Source organism: Rhagoletis pomonella, unplaced genomic scaffold, assembly GCF_013731165.1.
Source record: "Rhagoletis pomonella isolate Grant_MI unplaced genomic scaffold, Rhpom_1.0 Rhpom_scaffold_00492, whole genome shotgun sequence".
Lineage (NCBI taxonomy): Eukaryota > Metazoa > Arthropoda > Insecta > Diptera > Tephritidae > Rhagoletis > Rhagoletis pomonella.
Window position 1 is genome coordinate 46,011 of NW_023459046.1, and position 26,284 is coordinate 72,294.

The 26,284-nt window shown below is 35.2% G+C and overlaps 1 protein-coding gene across 1 annotated transcript in view; it reads left to right on the forward strand.

Moving 5' to 3' along the window:
* Positions 1-23,573, forward strand: part of LOC118751015 (lipase member H-A-like) — a gene marked incomplete at its 3' end in the record, with an annotated part of 36,936 nt that extends 13,363 nt beyond the window's left edge. Inside the window, 3 exon segments of the mRNA XM_036485776.1 lie at positions 8,798-8,864; positions 12,851-13,100; positions 23,416-23,573. Of these exon segments, the coding sequence (XP_036341669.1) occupies positions 8,798-8,864; positions 12,851-13,100; positions 23,416-23,573 (475 nt within the window).
* Positions 23,574-26,284: the final 2,711 nt, after the last annotated feature.

Genomic DNA, 26,284 nt, shown 5'->3' on the forward strand with positions numbered 1-26,284 from the left:
GTATACGTTGAAATAAAGTTTTTATATATTTTAAACATCGAGGGTTTATATTCAATAATACCCCCTATCTGCACACTTTTCACAAAGATGGGATTATGATATAAAAATCCACCTAAGCTTTAACTGTCATCAGTGATATTAATGTTACCTTATATAACGACAGGTAATAAGTCCCAGATGGTTTCTAAAATCACAAATTAGTTTTTGTGCAAATTGCAGATAGAGGGTATTAATGAATTCAAGCCCTCGATATTTCACATTTTTTATATTTGTAAGTTATTGGAAGCAGGGATGCCAACTTGGCTCAAACCGTGCCATTTGTTCCTATTTTACTTCAAATGGCACTTAATTTTTCAATTTGGCACAAAATGCCAAAATGGCACTTTTGTAAAAAAAATAACATTTCAATACAGTTTTGTGAAATCCTTTGCGTGCACTTCTTTTTCTCAACTAAAATTTTCTAATTTATAAAGGCTTTTCGACTGGTTTATCTTATTTTATCATTGCACTTTTGTTTTGAAAATGTGGCTTTATTTTATTGCTAAATGTGAATGATTAAAAGGAATTACACCTTTTTTGGCACTTTTATTTTTCTATTTGGCACATTATGGCACTTTTTTTATCCTCAATATGGCACCTCATAACTAAGGAGAGTTGGCAGCCCTGATTGGAAGATTTCTGCTGTGTTTTGAGGCAACAACTTGTCTGCATTAAAAAAGCAGGTCTACGAAAAGGGAGCTTACGTGCGAAAACTAGTTTTCTGTGAAAAAGCTGTTAAAAGTAAGCAACTCGTTTCGTCAGTTTCTCATTATCTCGTTAATTGTTCTCCGCGCCGGACGTCCAGTAAGTGTTGTTGTTGGTCCAGTAAGTGTTGTTGTTGGTCGGAATATTATTATAGTTCATCGTGTAAGTTGCTAGTGTGGAACATTTAAAAAAGTAACACTGAAGAAGTGACGTTTACTGTTTGTGTTGATTATCGTTTTTAGTACACTTCTAAGCAAGTTAGGATTTTCTGCTTTTCACCACGTGAAAAAGCATCTCATCTTCCATCCGAATCAACCAAAAAGTGAAAATTGATTTTTTGACACCTTATCCCCCTTTCCGTAGACCAGGTCACATATAATTTGTGTTTAAAAAGTGTGTGAAAACCAATCAATTACCTTATATGATCTCGGTTCCGATATTAAATAATCAATAATTGTTTATACCCGCATTTTGGCATATTGGCTCGTTGAATGTGCCATCTAATAAGTAGTGTCGTCGTTCTCCTTAGCTGCTTTTAAATGACTGCTGGCGGAGGCATAAATACAGTGTAAGAAAATTCTTTTTTTATAATTGTTTCCTTATAGAAAAGTTGGGTTCTTTTCCACCTTAGACATTCCGAATTCGTTCAAAATATGCTAATTTAAAACACAGAATTCTTTCAGTGCTCCTCCGGGGTTTTTGGACATGTACTGTTTCTTCAGTTTAATAGTGTTCGCTTTATTTTTGTAGAAACGAAAAATGTTTTGCAAGTTATGGATCATTTCTCCACTCTTTCTTCAAATATTTCTCCAGCTGTGCGCAGGCGTTTAGTTTTTCGCATCGTGTTTTTACATACTCGTAATTTAAATTTTTTTTTAATAGAATCAATTGGTGGTAGTTCATGATTGTGTGTGGATTAATATCACAACACTGAGGATTTGGCAAAAGCCTTTTTCTTCTATTCAAAAACAACACTTACGGGGCAATGTTTATTGTAAGAACAACATTTTTTTCTATGAATCGACATACTTTAAGCATTGTTGACGCTATTTCCATTTGAATGAGGAAATAGCGTCAATGACTTTATTTCCATATTTTTGTTGACTTTATTTCGCTTTTGAAAAGGTAATAATGTCAATTGACTTTATTTCGCACCAGGGTGGGAAATAAAGTCAATTGACATTATTTCCATTGACCTTATTACATGTCACCACTTTTGCCACTTAGGCGCTAGTGCTCATACGTGTACATGCATACACATATATGAATAAACATATATACATGTACACATGGGCATAAGCACATAAGCGCTCATGCTTGAGTGTTTGTGGATTTACATTGCCAGCATACATGGATTCCACCATTCGTGGGTACCAGGGTCGATAATTGTTAGATGGATGCTGTGACTCATCTTCTTTACCCCATATTACGCAGTGGCGTAGGCTAGATCACACACCTGTACATATGTATATTTACACAAAAAAACTTGGGCTTACCTCGTCCTCCGGCGGTTGGATGGGAAACTGGTGTAGCTTGGAATCCGTCTTAACTAGTGGTACCTCTTGAAACCTCGCCTTTGTGGTATCTTCCGTTTGGGGTTTTCTTTTGTCACACCCCCTTTTTATACCCGAGCGCACTTGTGCACAAGGGTATATTAATTTTGTTCACATAACGGTTGTTTGTAACAGCCAAAACGAATCGAGATAGATATAGACAAATGTATACATAAATGATCAGGATGAAAAAAGAAATCGATTAAGCCATGTCTGTCTGTCCGTCTGTCCGTGTACACGATAACTCGAGCAGAAATTGAGATATCTCAACGAAATTTGGTATGTAGGTTTCCCTTAATCCAAGGAAGGTTGGTATTGAAAATGGGCGAAATCGGACTTTAACCACGCCCACTTCCCATATAACGGTAATTTCCAGAAATACGAAAACTGCGATATTTTAGTAACTACTGAAGATAATTCTCTCAAAATTGACAATTACAATAATTTTTAGACGAAAAATAAGAATATTATAAATTTTTGGAAAATGGGCGTAGCCACGCCCATTTATGGTTACATGTGTATATCTTGGTAGCCGCTGCACCAATTTCTTCCAAACTTGGTACAGTTGTTGGCCTTCGCACAACATACCAAATGGCCGAAAATTTTTAAAATCGCTCAATAACCACGCCTACTTCCCATATAACGGTAATTTTCAGAAATACGAAAACTGCGATATTTTAGTAACTACTGGAGATTATTCACTCAAAATTTATATTTATAATAAGTTTTATACGAAAAATAAGAATATCATAAATTTTTGGAAAATGGGCGTAGCCACGCCCACTTATGGTTACATGTGTATATCTTGGTAACCGCTGCACCAATTTCTTCCAAACTTGGCACAGTTGTTGGCCTTGATACAGCATAAAAAATCGCCGAAACTTTTTAAAATCGGACAATAACCACGCCCACATCCCATATAACGGTAATTTAGAGAAATACAAAATCTTCGATAAATCAGTAAATATTGAAGCTAATTTATTCAAAAGTGATGCTTGCAACAATCCTTTACCAAGAAATACGTTTATGGTAAAATTTTGGAAAATGGGCGTGGCACCGCCCACTTATGATCACATATAAGTATATCGGTAACCGTTCTACCAATTTGTACCAAACTCGGTGTGGTTATTGTGCTTGCCAAATATAAGCAAAACGTTGAAAATTATTGAAATAGGACTAAAATAACGGCCGCTTCTCATATAACGGTAAATTTCAGAAATGCTTGAAACTTCAATATTTCGAAATTGAAGGACGCTAATTTACTCAAAATTGATACACCCCGGCTTACAATCTAGCGGAAGGTTTCGGAAAGGTGAAAAAACATATATTTAATACTTGCGCCGGGTATTTAATGTTCGGCTCCGCCCGAACTTAGACTTTCTTACTTGTTATATTTAAACTTTAACGGTTTGAACGCGCGCACTTTCACCCACTGCACTGTCGAAACTTTCTTACTAGCACACTGCAACTCCGTAACTGTGGCGTTGCGTTTCGTCGGGGTTTTATATAGCGGGCGGACAGGCATAAAACGCAATTTCTGCATAACCGAAAGGTCATCTGCAAAAGTATTTTACACTCACACACTCATTCTCACAACTGCCCCAACCAGCAAAAAAGCCGAAAACCGATCCGAAAAAGGACAAAAAAGTGGATGAAGTGCGGATTTTTGTCCGTTTACTGATTCCATTTCCGGATACTTTGACGATCCGTTTTCCCACTAAAGTGTGCGGCAGAAACATACATACAGACAACAGTTTGTGAAACTGTTTTTTCTGAAATTTGTCTGATAGAATTTTTCGTTCAATACGCTTTCCTTCTGCACTTCATAGATACTTTGCATGGTTCAAAAGAAATAAAATAAAATTAGGAAACGCATGACGGAATTCGAACCCGGCACCTTCTGGAAGCTAACAAATAGCGGCATACTCCTCTGCACGCTCAGCCACTGCCGACTAAGCATATATGCTTTCAAATGTTTAGCTTAAGCAAATAAAATACAATTATTGCTTTCAAATTCAAATCGAAAATTGATGATAACTATAGGACTTTTTTGTATGCGTTTTCGGATACGGAAAATTGAACTAAACTGCATTGTTTCTGGATACGAAAATTAATGATAACTGTAGGAGTTTTTTGTATGCGTTTTCGGATACGGAAAATTGGTCTCAACTGCACTGTCGACAAAATTTACTTTTCTTTGCTGGCTGGGGCCCTTTCGAGCCGCAGGGATAGCAAAAAATGGGAGTAATCCGGGATGACTCCGGGAGCAATCGCAAAGGAGCATGCGACTAATACCACTTTTGATCTCTTTATATGGAATGAACTGTTCGCTTTTGTTCGAGCGTGTCCTATGAAGAGACTAATTGTTAACCTTTATACCCGAATGGGTACAAAAAGCGACTAGTCACTTTAAAAAAATAAAAATAAAAATTTGCGCCAGCTGAGATTCGAACTGGGGTGCTCAGTTTTGTTAGGCGAATACTCTCTCTGTGTGCCAACGCCGCACATGAAATTTCATTGACTAAGTGCGTACATATCATTAAATCGTTAATAGTACCCGTTAGAGATGAGTTGGGGACTAATTTATCTCCAATTATACCCATAAGGGATGAGTCGAGACTAACTGACCTCCATTAGTACCTGTATAAGACTAGTTGCGACTAATTAATGTCCAATTGTACCCGATTGAGAGTAATCTCGGAATACTCGCTTTAGAGATTAGTCGCACAATTTTTTGCAGGGTTACTACAAATGCGCCTTCCCACACATGCTGCGCAACATGTTGAGACACACGCTAGTGGTACCAACATATGTATAGTTGTGGCGCGATAATGGTTGACAATGGCTATCGACCCAATAGGCTTGCGTAACAAAATGTTAGCAGAATGTACAAAATAGGTTACGCGTCTTTTTTCGGAAAGTTTTTTTACGCGTCTTTTTTTCGCCGTCAAAACACTAGCGCGTTTTTATTCGTGTCTAGTGACGAAATAAAGAAAATATTGAAAACAGTGCTATGGTGAATGTGTTAGAGAATTTAAGCGCACCTAAAGTTGTGGCCGCTGTGGTGTAGTGGTCAGCAGTGCGCGCTACCACTCCGAAAGGTCTGGGTTCAAGGCCTGGTCAAAGCAACATCACAAAAAAATATATAAAAAAGGTCAATAAGCAAGTGGATAAATTGACAGCTTTATTGCTTTATGTTCGGTCATTCGGCTATCTTATACAAAATTTTAAAGGCAAATTTTCAAATAAAGTAGTGTAAAATTAATATATCCGGGCAATTCTTTCAACTGTCTTTCAACTCACGACAGTCTTTCGCAAGACAAAAGTCTCTCGTAAGAAATGTGTAACTTCTGCAACTATCTTGAAAGCTCGTTACTGTCTTTCGAAAGACTTAGCGTTAGGCTGTTCGCCTTTTAGCAATAAGTTTTTTAAAAATTAAATTAAATAAAAAAAAAATGTACATATGTATATGTTTATGTTTAAATGAAAATAAAGCAAAAAGAATTAAATTATTTTAAAAAAGGTATGACATTAAAAAACCATCGAATAAATTTCGAACCCAAAGTTTCATACCTGTAATAGACTCACTTGGGAGTGAACTAAGAAAGAGGTGGAGGCCGACAAACCAGGGATGATAAATAGGTTTTTGAATTTCGTGCCAAATGGCCAAGAAAAAAGTACTAAATCAGCCGAAAAAGTTCCAACACTTAAAAGACCATACATACATATGAACACATATGTTTTTGAAATAGGTAAGTATCTCTATTGGTACGTGCGCTTAACATCTCCAGTAAAACATGTCCAGCAACAAAATTTCCGTGAAATGGCAGCTGTTATCTCACAAGAGGAAAATATCCAGTATAGTTTGCAGCAATTTCCAAGCTGTCCGAACAGCTGCTCGAATTTTCGTTTAGATTCAAAAGTGTAAACAGAAAAAACTCTCCATCAATCTGATATTCAGGCAACCGGATCACTGTAGCGTTTTCCAAGCAGAGGTAGCCGCAATACAGGAGGCTTCGGATTGTTTGCTCTTTAGTGTAACCAATTTTATGTAGGCGAAAATGGTGACGACTAGTTGTACTTCCGCATCGGATAACTACGCTATTAAGCTCATTTGGGTTCCGGGTCATAGCGAAATCATGGGTAACTGTGTAGCCGATGAGCTGGCAATACAGGGAACCCTTGTGAAAGAAGAACCCTTGAAGGAGAAGAAGTCTTTCGTTTTTAAGAAACACCACTATTTACTTCTATGAGGTAGAAAAAGATGATAATATTTTCATCCACAGAAATTCCAATTTCCATGTATACACAATGGTAGCGCCGTGTTTTGACAAAATTGTATCAAAAATGTCGATGTAGTACCCATGTACTTTTGGAATTCAAAATGTACCAAAAAAGTACAATTGTACCATCAATTTCATCACTGCTTCAAACTTGTTCATGAACGTCCTCAACACATTAGACATGCTCGGTGATAAAGAAATGCTCTCAGAAAGTACAAAATTGTTTGAGATATACGAAAATGTCTTGGAAGACAATTTAGTGAACGAGGTAATACAATTTAAACATTTTTACATGCAGTTTTAAACAGACTATGAGAAAAATCCAGAAGTTGATAGCAAAGATACATGGATGTATAAACTTTTGTTTGATTATAACGTCAAAGATTGCTCCCCAAATGTAGAAGTTGCATTAAGAATGTTGCTCTCTCTCATGGTCACCAACAGTTCAGAAGAAAGGTCATTTTCGAAACTGAAACTGATAAAAACCGACTTCGGGCGTCCATTACGTAAAATAGGCTGCACTTTTTGGCGTTTATTCTCGCGGTTTTTAGCAACTTCAAACTTGCACTTGGTATACTAAGATTTAATGGCTATAAAACTGCGTACTTAGAATTTTTCTGAAAAATATAACGTGGTTTAAAATTTACAAAGTATGTATTTTAAGATTATATTGAAAAACCTAATCGTTATTTTTACCTGTAAGGTTAGGTTATGTTTACAACTTAAAAAAACTAAAATGTGGGGAAGAGTCGTGGCCGCCGTTTGCCTTAGTGCACCCAAGGGGCCCGCACCATACAAAAAGCCTAGGGGCCCATAGATCCTAAATCCGGCACTGTTGGTCACATTATGTATGGCTGAAATTTTCTGAAGTGGGCCACTAAATTTTTGTTGTTATATCAATAACTTTATAGTATTCTGGAGTAAAAATTATAACCTAAAGCGGTTTTGCAAGAATTTAATTTTTTCAAGAGATATTGTTTAAAAAATTTTTAAACATCCAATTTAAAAAAAATTGATTATGCTTAAATTTAGTATAAGTAATACCAACAATTATTTAAAACAAATAAACTTCTGATCCGAATTCAATATTTTTTCTGGGCATTTACGATTCCTTGTTTTATTACGAAGACTTAAAGAAAGAAAAAATCAGTATATTGCATTAGGTCAGAAGTTATCATGATTTTTCTCATGACGCGCAACGTGTTTTGTATGGAAAACTCAACAAGTATACATACATATGTAAGTGACAGCGAGTCTAGCGCGCTTGCGAAGCACGTTCTTTATCGTTTTCCATACAAAATACGCTGCGCGTCTTCAGAAAAATCAGCAGAACTTCTGACCACGGTTTCCATTTTGGCCAAAATGTACCATTTTTGGCACATTTTTTCTAGTTTGGTACACTGGTACACAACTTTTGGATTTGGTACATTTTTAAAATCGTACAAAAATAGATAATTGTTATTTAGATATATAACTACGTTTTGTATTGTTTTTATATTTATGTGCTATTACCCGGCCTTAAACATATGTTTTAGAATAAGTTTTTCTTGAAATTTATTAATATCAATATATATTATAAAGTGACGAGTTGTAAAATGATAAAGTGAAAAAGAAAACCCTTTATTCAGAGAATGTGTAATTGTTCCCTGGAAAGTAGTCGATCAAAGAAATTTAAATATGCTGGGTTGTGGTGTAAATAAAAAGAGTATAGTTAGAAAATATGTAATTTGTAATGAAGTAACAAATTCGCATACTTATACAATGTATGAATATTTAGGTGAAAATGTAGACTAATTTTAATTCTAAAAAATATTTTGGTACACTTTTTTAAATTTTGGGCCACAAAAAATGAGTGGCAACCGTGCTTCTGACCAAAAGAAACATACAGGTTTTTTTCCAAGAGAGGATTTTTGAGAATAATTTTTGTGTGACGTCACATTGGTTAAGTTAGTTGGTTCAAAACGCGAGCAAGAATGCAAGAAGAAGAAATATTGCAAGAAAAATGTAAATAAGTTGCACAAGTGTGACGTCACACAAACGGCGATTCTGTCAAATTCACTGAGAATAGCGGAATAGCGGTACGGGATGGGCACCACCTTTCTTCTCCACATCGTGGATTCTTTCTGATATAATTTATTGCATTAATTTAACTACCAGTGCCAGCTGCATGCACATTGCGCCCGATGATAAATAATCGTTTTTTTTATTTACTTACAGGATTACTGATGGGCTTAAAATCATCCCACGCTGATCTGACAATTGCAAAATTTATGTTATTTTATGGGTACGAAACTTACTAAAATATTTTACATATCTAAAGGTCTGATTATGCATACTTCGCATAACTTCGCACAACCATTTGTACCAGTGCAATAAGAATGTAACTTAAAAAAGAAAATGTGAAGCGAAATCTTAACTAAACAGATCGCTAAGTTTTTAAAAGTTCCGCCAATTTCTGGGTAATACATAAAAAAATACGTACAAAGAACATACGAAATTACAATTTGCAGGTTATGCGAAGTTGTGCGAAGTTATGCGAAGTATGCATAATCAGACCATAACTTGTTATAAGTAATACTTAAGGAAACGCACATTTTAAATAAACGCTAAAAATCCGAGTGTAATTCAGTCACGAAGAAAGGCTTCTCAAAAAAAACCATTTGCAGGACTAAACTTACTGGAGAAGCACGATAAAATACTTAGCGAGACGTACGAGTATATTATTTTCGGGCATTCCATAATAAAAACGATTCGATTCAAGGATTGAGAAAAATTATAGTCAGTTCCGTTCGAAATTAATTTTCGATCGAGTCATAGACATGTCGGTCATGGTGACAGGTAACAATATATCAGTTGACCGTCGTCGCGGGCAGACGTGTTTTTCGTTGCTCTGTGTTTTGCATTTTGCTCTTCGGTCTGATATCGCGATGACTAAGTGTATAAACTGTGAGAAACAAATCGTAAAAGATGACTTTATCTCTTGCGGTGTCTGTGGGCAAAAAGTGCATTTAAAATGCTCTAACTTAAACTCTAACTGCCTAAATCTTGTAAAAGTAAACGTGAATATTATGTTTAGATGTGATATCTGCGTTAATTGCACTATTCCTATGTGCCTCTCTAAATTTGAAAAAGTGTGGTCTTCTTCATTAGCTGAAATTCAGAAGGTGCTTGCGGGTGTTAAGAACCAGGGACGTGAACCGTTTTTGCACTTTTGGATTGGTTCCTCAAAGCGGTTTTTTTGGTATTTGAACTGGGGTTTCGGTTCGGTTGAACGGTTCGAAAAACAAACAAGTAATAAAGTCTAAGTTCGGGCGGAGCCGAACATTAAATACCCGGCGCAAGTATTAAATATATGATTTTCACCTTTCCGAGAGCGACCCTAACATGGTAAGCGGGGTGTATCAATTTTGAGTAATTAAGCGTCCTTAAATTTCGAAATATTGAAGTTTCAAGCATTTCTGAAATTTACCGTTGTATGAAAAGCGGCCTCAATTTTAGTCTGATTTCAATAATTTTAACCGTTTTGCTTTTATTTGGCAAGCACAATAGGAATACCGAGTTTGGTATAAATTGGTAGACCGATTACCGAGATACATATATGTGATCATAAGTGGACGGTGCCACGCTCGTTTTCCAAAATTTTATCATAAACGTATTTCTTCTGTCTTTCTGTCACATGGTAGATATTACCATGTTTAACAAAAAGAAAAAAGTGGGTACATTTATCTATTAAAACTTGGTTGAAACGAACCTTTAAACCTTTATGGAAAGTGGTTCGGTTTTCGGGTCGGATCAAACATTTGTGGAAAATTTCGGTTCGGTTAATGGTTCAGTTAATTAATAGAAAAAAGCGGTTTTCCGGTTCAAAACCGGTTCGGTTCAAAACCGGTTCACGTCCCTGTTAAGAACAATGACAAGTCTACGTTGAAGTCTATGAACATTGATGCAAGTGAAAATGCGATTAATACGCGCTTTCGATCAAAGGGCATTGACCCGCCTCCCAAGAGCAACTCGTCTAATTTGTCAAAAATCATTGAAATTTGTTCTCAGCCCAAGCGGACAATGCAAGGTGCTGAAGCTGATACTGCTGCTGCGTTATCGTCGATTATGCGCATTTCTCCTGCTTCTTCGAGTGCCGATCTTACTGATGTCATTGCCATTAATACTCTCGCTGAGCCGTCGTTGGCTAGTGCTGATCTCTCGGCTGCTCTGCCTGCTAAGGTTACGACCTCTACTGCGGAGCAGCTCTCTCCTGCTATGTCAGCTAAGCGCGTGGCCCCTTGTAGTTCTGCTACCATTGCCAACAATAATACGGAGTCGTCTCTGTTACCTGCTGAGTCTGCTGATGTACGCTCGGATGAAGTTGTTATTATAGGTGACAGCAATGACCAGCTTGCTCACCAAAAATCTGAGTGGCTTACTTTCAAGAAGAAGAAGAAATGTAGTCGACAACAATTGCGTGTCATTGGTTTAAATGTTAATTCGGAGCTCGATGTTGCTGTTCGTACTAAGTGACTTCATATTGCATCGGTTTTGCCTTCTGTTACGAGTGACAATGTGATTGGGTATATTGCTAAGCATTCGGGAATAGCAAACGAGCTACTATCTTGCTATAGTCTTATAAAAAAAGATACTCCACTCGAATCATTAAGGCGAATAAATTTTTATCTAGGAGTGCCTGAAGCTATGTTTAATAAACTACTCAGTCCTGAGCTTTGGCCCGCCAGTGTGACCATTCACCCTTTTCGCCCTGGTGCGAAATAAAGTCAATTGACATTATTACCTTTTCAAAAGCGAAATAAAATCCATTGAAATTATTGCTCTTTCAAAGATTAAATTTGCTTAGCTTCCCGGCGGCCCACGTCTGCGCGCCACACCACGTCACGCTACGCGGCTGTAACGCAGGTAGATTTTTTTTGTATACATTGAAAGAAATTTTTTTTGTATATTTTACATATCGAGGGCATATATTTAATAATACCCTCTCTATGCACACTTTTCACAAAGATGAGTTTCTGATATAAAAATCCACCAAAGATTTAAGTGTCATCGGTGATATTAATGCTACCTTATATAACGCTTGACAGAAGAATTTTCACTATTATAAATTGGAAATCAGTGATGACAGGTAATAAGTCCCAGATGGTTTCTACAATCACAAATTAGTTTTGATAGAGGGTATTAATGAATTTAAGCCCTCGATATTTCACATTTGAATATTTGTAAGTTATTGGAAGATTTCTGCTGTGTTTTGGCAACAACTTGTCTGCAGTAAAAAAGCATATCATTTGTGTTTCAAAAGTGTGTGAACACCAATCAATTTACTTTCATGATCTCAGTTCCGATATTAAATAATCAATAATTGTTTATATCCGCATTTTGGCACATTGGCTTGAATGTGCCATCTAACAAATAGTGTCGTCGTTCTCCTTAGATGCTTTTAAATGATGTCGTCACAAATTTCTGGCGGAGACATGAATACAGTGTAAGAAAATTCTTTTTATATAATTGTTTCCTTATAGAAAGGTTGGTTTATTTTCCACCTTAGACATTTAAAATTCGTTCAAAATATGCTAATTTAAAACACAGCATTCTTTCAGTGTCCCTCCGGGGTTTTTTGTACATGGACTGTTTGTTCAATTTAATAGTGTTCGCTTTATTTTTGTGGAAACGAAACATGTTTTGCAAGTTCTGGATCATTTCTACACCCTTTCTTCAAATATTTCTCGTATTTATTCCAGCTGCGTTTTGCGTTTGGTTTTTCGCATCGTGTTTTTACTATATTCGCAATTTTAAATTTTTTAATAAAATCAATTGGTGGTAGTTCACGATTGTGTGTGGATTAATAGCATCACACTGAGGATTTGGCAATAACCTTTTTCATCTATTAAAAAATAATACTTACGGGGCAAGGTTTATTGTAAAAACAAAATTTTTTTCTATGAACCGACATACTTTAAGCATTGTTGACGCTATTTCCATTTGAATGAGGAAATAGCGTCAATGACTTTATTTCCAAATTTTTGTTGACTTTATTTCGCTTTTGAAATGGTAATAATGTCAATTGACCTTATTTCCGTTGATCTTGTTACATGTCACCGTCGGCCATTTACTAAAAGACTGTCATAACTCAAAAACCATGCTTCCTATTTTGTAAAAATTTTGTTTAGTTTCCGCGTAAGAAGACAGAATTCACCTCTTCAGAATTTTTACGATTTTGTAATTTAGAAATTAAAAAATTGTATTTTGATTAATATTTTTTTATTACAGGCCGACCTATGGCGACAGCGACATTTATGATCTTAACGACTACAAGTCGCTCCTCGAGGACTCGAATTTCTCAAAAACAAAAAATACCGTGCTGTATTTACATGGCTACTTAGAGGACGCAAATATTGAAAGCATACATGTAATTGTAGATGCCTATCTGCAGCGGGACGATGTCAATATAATTATCTTGGATTGGGGTGAATTGGCTAATGGTAATTACATGTTCGATGCAGTGATCAATTGTAAACAGGTATTAAATATCAAGTACAAATAAGAAATACATATCGGTTACTTAGAGTGAAAAGTGGCTAAGTCCATTTTTAAAATTTTTCAGGAGAGAAAAACTTCTTCTTTTTTAAATTTTTGAAAAATATGAATAAAAAATTTTTGGTGTTAAAATTAAAGCAAAACGCTACGCGAATGAGAACGATTCGATGTTAACTTAAATATTTCGTATTAATATTAACTTATCAAGTTTACCTTTCATTGAATACTAGCAGACCCGGCGAACTTCGTCTTGCCCAAAATGTTTATATATTTTATTGAAACTTTTTGGTCCAACTTTTTCACCAACAATTCACGTTTACGATTTTCATTGGCACATTTGTTTGCTAAGATTAAGTTTTGGTGGTCATTTGCCGCTTTAAATAACCTAAGGAAAGTGTTATATCCGTTCTTGAAATTCTCCAGTTGTGCGGCATTTCATAGCACGGTTATTCGCAAAGCGAAATAAATTTTTTCCTCTTCACTCCCTGGCGGCAATAATGACCCGGTTCTATAGTGAATGTCCTAGAAGCTTTACAGTATAGTAGGTGGCAATTTCAAAATGGGTGTGAATCATTGTTCTACAGAAATGCAATATAAATATACTTATTTCAGACGAAATACCTTAAAAGTTTGAACGCATAATAATATTGGAAAATCACATCCATTGGGCCAATTGCAACGCAGGAGCGTTCGATATACTCAATGGTGCAACAGGTCGATTTAATCTGACCTTCACGGCCCCTTTTCTCACTTGGCTATTTTTAGTAATAGATCGACTTCAGCACCACTTGGAAGCACGTTTTTGCAATAGTATTGCATACATATTTAAAACATTAGCAAAATCGGATCATATATAAGATTTTTAGTAATAACTCAACTACAGCGCCAACTGTCGGATTAAATTGTGAAACTAAACCATCCAGAGACCCACTCAAATACACAAAAAGTTTCGTTAAGATCCGTACAACCATTCGGGAGGATTTTACTCACAAACACACCTACAGAAGAATAAAAAAATTCATTCAAAGATAGCTAAAGGTCGGTACGTTTGTAGGCCTCACACACCTTTTCAAATAGCCCAAATTTTCTCTATGAGTATGGGCTTGATTTCAACTATATACATATCTCCATACGAAGTTCCAGTACTGTACCAGAGATATGCAGTATAAAAATTCGATTTATATGCGATTGATTTCGTATATCTCCATACCAAGTTCCGGAACTCTACCATGAACACTTCCAAAGATAGGCAGTATGAAAAATTCGGTTTGTATGGAAGATGCCACGCCCCCTTTTCCAATAGTTCCAATTTTTCTCCAAGAGTATGCGATTTATTTCGTACATCTCCACACAAAACTCTAGAACTCTACCAACAAATTTCCAGAGATAAGCAGTATGAAAAATTCGGTTTGTATGGGAGATATCACACCCCTTTTTACAATAGCTTAAATCTTTCTCCAAGGGTATGCGATTGATTTCGTATATCTCCATACCAATTTCCAAAACTCTACCATGCACACTTTCAGAGATATGTAGCATGAGAAATTCGGTTTGTATGGGAAGTGCCACGCCCCCTTTACATATAGATTTTTTTCAGCCTAAAACCATCCTTGGGACACGTGCGGCAGGTGGCAGTTTCAAAAAAATCGGTTCAGCCGCTCTCGAGCCTTGCGAAAACTAACAAACGGCTTTCTAAATAAATATTAGTTGAGATATATTATATATTATAATTATATTTTGACAGTATCCGTTGTTTCAGATTGGCGCAAAAAAATCCTGCCTAGTGACGAATTCGCCCCTTGATATGGTCGTTACTTAAAGCTATTTATATTCGAAATTGCATGAAAATTGGAAAACAGGAATCTATAAGCTTATCCAGGCAAAAAGCTACCTACGTACCGAATTTTAAGCAAATCGGACCATGAATACGATTTCTTCGAACAGATCGGTCCCTGGTCCACTTCTCGGACAAAATGGATCATATATGCTAATATATGCTAAAAAGCTACCTACGTACCGAATTTTAAGCAAATCGGACAGTAAATACGATTTTTTTGGAATAGATCGGTCCCTGGTCCACTTCTCGGAAAAAATTGATCACATATGCTAATACATGCTAAAAAGCTACCTGCGCACCGAATTTTAAGCAAATCGGACCGTAAATTCGATTTTTTCGAATAGATCGGTCCTGGACCACTTCCCGGAAAAAATGGGTCATATATGCTAATATATGCTAAAAAGCTACTTACGTACTAAATTTTAAGCACATCGGACTATAATAAGATTTTTTCGAATAGACCGGTCCCTGGTCCACCTACCTACCCGAAGAAAAGTAAAATTTTTTTAGCCTAAAACATGGTGGTTACCGAAAGCTATTTGTATACAAAATTTCATGAAAATCGGACCAGCCGTTCGCGAGATTACCTGTTACAAAAAAAAGGGACTTCTCTTTATATAATTAGTATAGAAGTATAGATAAACGGGAATAAATAAGACAAGTATCTTAATCCTTTTAGAAACAATGAATTTTTAATTTATCTTGCTTAGTAATACCCAGGGAACGTGAGAAGACCCTTAGTAAAAGTATCAGATGAATAATTTTCTAGAACACAACAACGAACTTCCAAAGTTGCTTTTTGAGGGGTTTATTGAAGTAGGGGTCGAAACGACTCTTTCGGGCGGGAGCTAATGGGTTAAAATGTCCTTCGAAAATATTTCCCACACGATTTTGTTCAATTTCGATATTTATTTAACCATTTTTCCACTGTTTTGAAAACTACTTGGGACGGGATATGAAAACCTTAGTAGGTCATAAAATAAAAACCCGAGCTAACTTTTGCAAATCCATCGAGTGTTTTATTGCTGGATATGTATACTTTCAGAAAATATTAGCAAAGTCCGAGCTGGTTTGAATTGCCACAAAATTGTCGCAATATATTGGCGCTGACACTTTTGCTTGTTTGGTTTGGTCGATCTTTTCTTCCAATTTGTGGCGTGCACCTTTATGTTGTCACACAAAAAGCAGGGACCTGCAATTTAACGTTGCACCTAGGTAGATTTAGTCGATTTTGGCGGCAAAAAATATTTTCTGATCTATATCTGTCCTAAGAAGATGAAAGAGAGAGACACATTTTTTCGCTGATTTATTATAAAAGCATAGTCTATACTACAACAAAATACATAAAAATAATGCTTCCAAACGTTGTGCAAAACTCAGGAATATTCAATAAATTTACATACAGATGCAACTTTCTATTCCAGTCTCGTAGAAAAATTTTGAGTCCGCAGTTTGTAGCCCATTAAATTTAAGTATAATTAAGTGCAAGTGTAAGTTCCTGAGAAATCGCGTTGATTTTTGGCAATTTTTTTGCTGACAGTTTTCAATGCTGACTGTTTTGGGAACAAAAAAATTTAACCCTAAGCTTATTATATATTTAACTCTGGATGTTCTGCAAGTGGGCCTTAGAAAGTAATTAATAACACAGGGCAACAAAATTGGAAAAAACTTTGTAGCTGCAAATGTTAAAGATGTTTTTGATAGACTTTTTTGTGCTGATTACGAGTCCGTAAGTATAAAGTTTCCATCAACTCCAGACTTTGAGAAATACGAGGTCAACGTGGCAAAAAATCGCGTTTTTGCAATATTTGAGTAGCTGATAGAAGGTAATAGAACTTTCCACTTAGGCTTCAATTAAAGCTAGAATTCTCGACTGCTTTCCCTAAAACACCATCCTTGCACCTTGACCTGATGGTCACTTATAAGTTCTGAACACATTGAAAACAACGAGCTACGGGCCACAGCCAGTGTTGCCAGGTCTTCGGCATGAGAAAACGTCGCTCTTGGTCTGAGAAAACGTAATTTTCTACCCAAATACGTCCTTTTCAAATGTATGCACACAGAATTGTTCTTACTAAACTTTTATTGTATACAAAGGTACATAAGTGTATATGTAAGGTATATTATTCGACAGAGCACATTTAAAATTCATTGTAAACTGGTTTGAGATCGTTAATATAAAAATATTTTTATATATACACTTGTGACCAGCTGATTAAGTCATCAATATTTTGATCGATTGTGGCTGTTTTGCTTTTGTTTATTTAATGTTTATAATTTTTCCATAAAAGCCTAGCTCATTATATAACAAACGAAATATAAATCCACATTTCATTTGTGCAAAAATTGCAAAAAAACTGCAAAGTTTCAGCTAGATTTTCAACTTTTTATTCGGATTTTTAAGAATTTTTTGAGTATGCAGTTTTGTAGCCCATTATTTTCCAGGGTAATTAAGTGCAAGTTTTAAGTTGCTAAAGAATCGTGTTGATTTTTAATATATTTTTTTTCTCTTGTAGACATTTGGTTAGGTGGTCGGTTGTCGAAAATGCTAAATTACGTTCTGCTAAGAAGGAACATAGCAATATTTCAGCCTTTTTTGCGTTCATTACATTTTCAATGAAGTCTTAAAAAAGTCGCCTACTTTTTTCTGACTTTTTATGCTGCTACAGCTTTTTTGGTGCTTTTGCGAGCGCGCCTGTTCAGCTTTCCTGATCAGCTTTCCCTGATTTGGCTTTTAATGTGCAATTGCAAACATTGCAATAAGCCTCGTAACCTCAAGTGTTTACAAAACCAGCCTTTGAATGCGGGATCCTTAATCCAAGAATCCAAAAAATGCGCGTACGCTTGGTTTGCATCGTATTTAAGTCATTTGTGTACAAAGGATAAATATCTTTTGAAGAAGCTGCTGCAAAAAACAAAGCTTGTTACGATTTATTAAGAAAATAATTCAAAATCAGTTCTACTTACAAGATTTAGTAACAGAGAAAAATTATTGGGAAGGTAAAAAACGTAATTTTTTGCACAAAAAACGTCCGAACGTCAACAAGATACAAAAAACGTCCAAATGACGTTAAAAACGTCAACCTGGTAACGCTGGCCACAGCTCCCAATTTGTTATCTTCATTATCTAAACGCTTTGTCGATGACGACATGATTTTTTTTTTGAACGCGGCAGCGACATCACGAATTTGTATGAGTTTGACATAAAACAAGAGGAAGAACCTTATCTGTCGCTGGAAAAATGGAAATAAATCTAATCTGGCCACAACCACAGCCGTCGCGTAGCCCGATCGTCGCCAAAATAAATATCTACCTAAGAGTACGTGTTAAAATAATTTGACAGCTTTGGTCCGTAGCTCGTCGTTTTCATTGTGTTCGGGCTAATAGTCATTTATTGAACAGCGAAAACTGATTTTGGCGAAGTTTGAGTATCTATCGCTATTAAAAAAAAAGGTGATGGAACCTTCCACTTACGCTTAAATTGAGGCTAGGACTTTCTACTACAACCCTTGAAAATACCATTCCGATATTTTGATCCTAAGGTCACTTATGGTAATTTATTGAACCGCAAAAACAGATTTTTGGCAAAATTTTATTTTCTATAGCACAATTTTCCATTATTTTTATTTTTATTTTTCAATAAATGTCTATAAGTGACCATCGGGTCGAGGAGTAGGGATGATCTTTTCGGGGATAGTAGAAGAGAGTTCTAGCTTTAATTTAGACTTAAGTGAAAGCTTCTATCACCTTTTGTTTCTTTGTAAAGGCTTCTCACATATTGCAAAAAACGCGATTTTTTTACACTTTCACCACGTTTTTCTCAATATCTGGAGCTGATGGAAACTTTATACTTACGGATTCGTAGTCAGCACATAAAAAATTTAGCATTTGCCTCATCAAAATCAGTGTTGCCCTGTGTAATAGATTGGCGCTTACACATACGTTAGTGTTTGGCCGAGCTTTTCCTTCGATTTATGGCGTGCGCCTTATGTTGTCGTACAAAGGGCGATTGTATTTTTATGAGAAGCTGTTTTTCATGGCAGAAATACACTCGGAGGTTTGCCATTGCCTGCCGAGGGGCGACCGCTGTTAAGAAAAAACCTTTTTTCTACATTTTTATGCGATGTTGCTTTGACCAGGGCTTTAACCCAGGCCCTGCGGAGTGGAAGTGTGCACTGCTTACCACTACACCTCAGCGGCCACCAAAGAAAATAATTAGAAAAAATAAATATTTACTAAATTTTGTTAAAAGGCAATATCATTTCCCAGGTAGATTTAGCTCTTTATCTTTATATTTAGCTCCTAAAGCTGGATTTTTAGCTCCTAGCTCTCTTCCAGATTATCTAGAACTTTTTGAGCTCTAGAAAGTTTTAGTTGCATTTGGTAGTATAATAACATTAAAAATCTGTAACATCATTGTACAAGTGTTGACTAAAACTTACTTGGGTTTGGTGATCTCAGGCTATTTTCGATACCTTCATGTTATTCTATTTCGATTAAGATTTAGAAAAGTTCCATTCCTAATACAAATGGTGGGTAAGTAAATGGAATAAATAAAATAAAAAAAACTGTTTAATATACAACGCTTTTATAAATGGAATAAAAAGTAGAAAATAATATTTCTCAGTCCCACAGAATTTGTTTTGATAACTTTTGATTTTGAAATTTTAGCAAAAGTCATTATAAACAATTAATGACATTGAAAACGAAAAACGTGGAGCGCATGCAATACAAAGCATTCGATTTCATTGACAATAGTCAAACTACATAACATTCTACAGCGAAAGTACAAATTTGAGATCGATTTTAAGCGGTCGTTATTCATATGCCCACATACATACATATGTTACTTTTCATATCAATTCAAGTGTATTACATGCGCCCCACGCTTTTAATTTTCAAAGTCATAAATTGTTTATAATGACTTTTGCTAAAATTTCAAAATCAAAAATTATCAAAACAAATTCTGTGGGACTGAGAAATATTATTTTCTACTTTTTAGTCCATTTATAAAAGCGTTGTATATTAAAAAGTTTTTATTTTCTTTTATTTATTCTTTACTTTTTAGTTATGTCTGTACAAAATTTTGCAACAGATATTAAAATAATTCAACTTACAGTGAAAGAGAACAGAAGACTATGCAAGCACAATGTTGTTTGCCCACATTTAGTATAAACATACATATGTACATAAATACATATAGCAGCAGTTTAATAATAATTACTCATTTAAATTGGTTTTTGTATCTAAATCCCGTTAAACTAATCACATTTTCTTGCCAGCTACCAACAGGGTTGCTTAAGTAGCTAAAAGGAAATTTTACCCGAGTTGAGCGTTCTTTTGTCGCTCGCTTACAAAAAAATGCAGCTAGTATAAATGGTGGTCTGGACATACAAAATTCAAAGCGGTCTGGACATACAACATTGCAAGTTGATAAAAGCGTTGTAAAAACGTGGAGCGCATGCAATACAAAGCATTAGATTTAATTGACAATATTCAAACTATATACATTACATAGACCTAAAATTTATACAGCGAAGATTTAATTGACAATATTCAAACTACATACATAACATAGACCTAAAATTTATACAGCGAAAGTACAAATTTGAGATCGATTTTAAGCGGTCGTTATTAATATACCCACATACATACATATATTACTCTTCAATTTCAATTCAGGCCTATTACATGCGCCCCACGCTTTTCATTTTCAATCTCATAAATTGTTTATAATGACTTTTGCTAAAATTTCAAAATCAAAAGTTATCAAAACAAGTTCTATGGGACTGAGATATATTATTTTCTAATTTTAGTCCATTTATAAAAGCGTGGTACATTAAAAAGTTGTTTTTTTAATTTATTTTATACTTTTTAGTCTTGTCTGTATAAAATTTTGCAATAGGTACTAAAATAATTAAACTTGCAGTGAAAAGAGAACAGAAGACTATGGGCGTGTGTGAATCGGTAGCAAAGTTCTATGGGGAAAGCTGTTGAATAATATTTTTACTATGGTGAGACAGTTTTGCCAATCTGCTGTGTGAAATGAAATCTTTTTTGACAGCAGTAAATTTTTCATAACCGCAGATTTATGCGCAATAAACTATTACAAATTGAGTGAAATTAATATTTTAAGAAAACATCTACCATCATTGATTGCAGTTCATCAACTTAAGCTTTTATTTTACGAAAAATTACACACAGCAACAATCTTTGCAATTGTCAAAATTTTCTATGCATTTGTCAAAAATTTCACTAGCCCTATGGGCTACTGAAATTTTATTCACCTCAAACTTGTCAAAAATTTACTTGCCGCGAACTTTGTTACCGATTCACACACGCTCTATGCAAGCAAAATGTTGTTTGCTCACATTTACGGCCCAATTCTGTGTTTTCTTGATAAATTTTTTGTAAAGAAATTTTATCAAGATTTTTATCAAGTAAAAGCTTCTCTCGTATTCTGTGTCAATATTTATAAAACAAAAAGCTCTACGATTTCCACATAAGTGGAACTGATTTCCACATGTGTGGAACTGATTTCATTGTCACATATGAAAAATATGGATTTAAAAGCAACAAAGCTTTTGACTGTCGTAGCCGAGTAGCTAGAGATGTCGACTATAATTCCGTGTGTCGCAGGTTCAAATGCCGGCACATGGAGTATTTAATTGTTAGAAACAAATTTATTAATATACAAAATGTCTACATTTCACATGAAATTTCAATTTGTCAATAGCATTTTCAATCTTGATAATTTATCAAGAAAAAAGCTTTTGGTTTCTGTGCTAGAATACCAATTCTTGATAAATAATAAAAAAATGACAAATTATAAAGATTTTCAATTTATCAAGTGCACAGAATCGGGCTGTTAGTATATGCCTACATACATATGTACATACATACATATAGCAGCAATTAATTTCATTTAAAGGAATGGCTTGTCGTCCATTTCCGCTGTAGCGCATGTAGTGCATATTTTTAACTTCTTCTGGCGAGGCGACATCTATCCCTAGAGTTCTTCTAATTGTATGTCTTTGATATGATACCTACGACGAGGTTGATATCTAGACTAGGTTTGCCATAAATACCTTTGCTATATTTATAGTATATAAAATGGTGGTCTGGACATACAATACTGCAAGTTGATAAAAGCGTTGTAAAAATGGGCAAGTAGGTCGATTAGTTTCTACAACGTGCGCAGCAGCACACAAAACTATACCGGGCAGTAATTCGAGCTCCGATAAGCTCAGACGGTGGTTTAAAAGGAAAGCCAAAATTTAAGCGTTGATAAAACTACAAGTTCGAAATGCAGTGCAAAAACGTACATTTGATTCTATGGGAAAATGCCGACTCCACCATGAACTCTTCGATCTAGGTAAAAAAATTCAAAAATTAATTAGAAGAAAATCGTTTTTCTGAACGCGCGGATTTTGTATTTACCTTCTTAGTTTTACCGTAAGGAGAGAAGGAGATGAAATTTTTTACAAAAATTTTGCGAAGAATGATTCGTAACCCGAGTTTTTATGGTCAATTCAAATATCCGAAACTGCAGATTTTAACAGTTTGTCAAATATTTTTAGTTCATTGTCTAGTTTATATAAGTATATACATACAAATAATTGCCGTAGCAATGAATTCGAAATACATTATGAACCTTATTTTGGTTTTAAAAGTTTTTTTCAGCACTTAAATTTATAAAATTCGTTGTGTTTATTAAAATTGCGGAAACTGTAAAAACAACTTTACGTCAATAAATGCTCCACTTAAAAAAAAATGTAGCTCTTCATTTTAGCTACTATTAGAATTATTTAGATGTTGTTAGCTTTTTTTCGACCATTTTAGCTCCAAACGAAATTTTTCTGGCAACACTGTTAGCATCCATCACTAAAATTATAATTATTCAGTTGTAATCAAAATTATGACAGTTAAAACATTGTTTTCATAAGATTGTTGGGCACAGATGCGTATACTAAGTATAAGTAGCACACACCGGCGTTATGCGTGAGTGGCAGGGATAGTGTGTGGTTCCTAGGCTTGTGTAGTACCAAATAAAGCCACACATTTATGTTCATATATGTTAACTTTTAATAATATCACTTTTGGCCGCCCAAATCGTCTAAATCTATATGTGTGCAACGCCTCCGAAAGTTAATGGTTTCATGATAAGCTTTTTCAAGACAGAAATGCACTCGTAGGTTTTCCATTGCCTGCCGAGGGGCGACCGCTGTTAGAAACAACTTATACTAATTTAGATGTTGATCGGGCTGATATCGAACCCAGGTCCTACGGAGTGGTAGTACGTACTTCTAACTCAGATCTTGCTTCCTACATAAGTATAATAAAATATGAGTTTTCACGAAAGTGTACTTAGCGACTTCACACTCGAATCTAGTGATATGTATGTATGTATCTATGTCTAATCCATTAATTTTTATATCATTCTTTAATTATAAAATCGAAGCTTGGATCAGTACTTGCGAGATACTTGGTTAATATGTTTGAGCTGGGCTTGGATATAAAGAAATTCCATATAGTTGGTCATTCACTTGGTGGTCAAATGGGTGGTATAATTGGCAGAGAAGTGTACAGGCGGAGCGGCAAAACGAAAAAAATCTCCAGGTATACATATAATATGTATGTATATATGTATTTAGTTAGATTTATATTATATGTATATACAGCGTGGCGACGAATAACTGTTACCCAGTTTTTTTTGAGAAATAAAAGGGTCCTTTATAAATTTTGCGAAAAAAGTATTTCATTGTTAATTTTCCACAGATTTTACTTTAGTTGTATTAGTTAGTTTTTAAATTTTAATCCTTATCTACATTTGCCACCAGTGTAAACTTTGAGAGAAAATTTAATTTTCACGCAAGTCTTTTTCAGGTGTATTTTTTCTTAGGCTTTGTATAAAAAAAGTACAAAAAAGAAAAAAACTGTATAAGGTTGGTCGAATGAATGGCCGTCCTAGTCACCAGTCCGGAGTCTATTAGATTTTTGAGTATGAGGCCTTATTTTGGACAGAAGGGGGAGTATAAGGGACTCAAAATGGAGAAAATTAGCCTATGGTTACAGAAGATATGGAACAAATTAACTGACGAGGACCTGCGTACCAAATGAACTTTTCTCTCAAAGTTTACACTGCTGGCAAATGTAAATAAGGATTAAAATTTAAAAAACTAATGAATACAACTAAAGTAAAATCTGTGGAAAATTAACAATAACATACTTTTTTCGCAAAATCTATAAAGGACTCTTCTATTTCTCAAAAAAACCTGGGTAACAGTTATTCGTCGCCACGCTGTACATGCATAAGTATGTACGTATGGGCATTTCCTGCGTTACGCACGTCCTATGCGGACACACTTTTTTCATAACTTTTTTTTTGTCTTGAATAGCCTCCATTTTCATTCATCCGGCACATGTAAAAATATTTTCCATGAATAGCCTCCAGCTAGGTCACTGGCGGATTGGATTCAGCTTGTCAAATAAGGAAAATTTAACTAGACATCTAAAACGATTCAATCATCCAACTGGTTGAACCCTTCGTTATTTTTCATGCATATGTATGTACCAGGGATGTTGCGAATATTTGCATTCGCATTCGTTATGCGAATGATTCGCATCATTTTACACATTCACATTCGACATCCGCATTCGCATCAAATGATACGAATGTTTTGCGAATGCAAATGTGTACATGGGCAGAGAGTCCACTCTAATATTGTTGAAATGGCTCTGAGTGTGTCTAACCAGTAGCTCGTTTCTGTAACTCTTCTCTACCGATTATTTCTCTACTGGTAGAGAATATACGTCATTCTCTACTACTCATTAGCAGTAGAGAACAGGGCGGCCAATTCAAGTCTCTTCGCCTTGGTAGAGAATTGTTACAGAAACGAGCTACAGGGTGCGGACAATAACCGGCTTTTAGCTTCAGGCGCTAAACGGGTAAGTAGAATATCAAGCAACATTCATGGGTCTTCACCAAGTACCGGGCATTCCAAAGTAACGGGTGGGTCATTTTAACTCGTTTTTGCTCAAACTTTTAGTAAACTCTCTTTAACTATTGATTGGACAAGTGTCAAATTGTTAACACTTGAAGTCAGATATCAGTTTATTACGAAACCGAATATAGTTGGTAGAATGTTAAGTACCATTTTATCCTTAATGGCTTTATTATATTTTCAAATACAAACAAAACCTATTTAAGCTTGAGGCGAGTGGGACAACATTTTGTGACGTGTGGGATGAATCCCCTTTTGAGGATACATAGTTCGTGAGTAAAATGAACACTGCTGGTTTGATGTAAATATTTATTATAATTTTAATAAGGGGACCTCTTTTAAACAATGGGACACTTAGGAATTTGCGTGTTACGTTAAAAAATACATATTTTGCTGTGACGGGTGGGACATCTAGTAAGCATTTTTTTGAACTCTTATAACTTCTTACAATAAACTTATTTTTCTAAAAGGTTACCAACATTTTAAAATTCATGAATTGTTCTTTCTTTTGGATAATTATTCTTTGCATTGTCACCTTTAGTACACGAGAAAAGCCTTGAAAACTTAATGCAAAAATATTACAGCATACTATGTATATTTGTATTTATAAAAATAAAATAGAGCAAAAAGTGAAAAATAAATCGATAAAAATCTATTTCTATAGCATTGTTCTACCTGCTTTACCGTTTTCGTAGATTTTAAAGACAATTTATGTAATTTATTTTTTTTACCCGAGGTGTCTTCTTCGCTGGAATGACCCTACCGCTAAGTCATATAAGGAACCTAAAAATAATTTTAGATTCCCCCATCGAAAGCGAAGGCTCGGATGAATCTGCGGACATTAAAAAATGTGAAATCAAAGCTCAATTGAAGGTCTGTCTTAAAGAAAAGCGAGCTCATCTCGGTGAAAATCATCTTGATTGGTGGAGAACTAAAATACGACAGATCTGGCCCGCAAATATTTGAGCGATCCACCCCCCCAGCGTTCCTAGTGAGCAATTGTTATTTTGAAGTATAATATGCCCCTTTTGAACTTTGACTACTAGATTAAAACACTGTCTAGGTTAAGTACTCCTTCAATGTTCTAGTAATTTACAAAATGTATAAAATTTTTTAATGGTATTCCTAACATTCGCATGCGCATTCGCGAATGTGAAAAATATGCCATTCGAAACATCCCTAGTATGTACCTAACTATAGATAGAGCCTCGAATAATTTTTATGATATATGAAGCAAGGTGTCATAGAGTGCAAAAACACCCTTTTAACTCTAGTATGACAATTATATTGTAATGCAAAAAATAACAAGATGCAGATTGTACATTG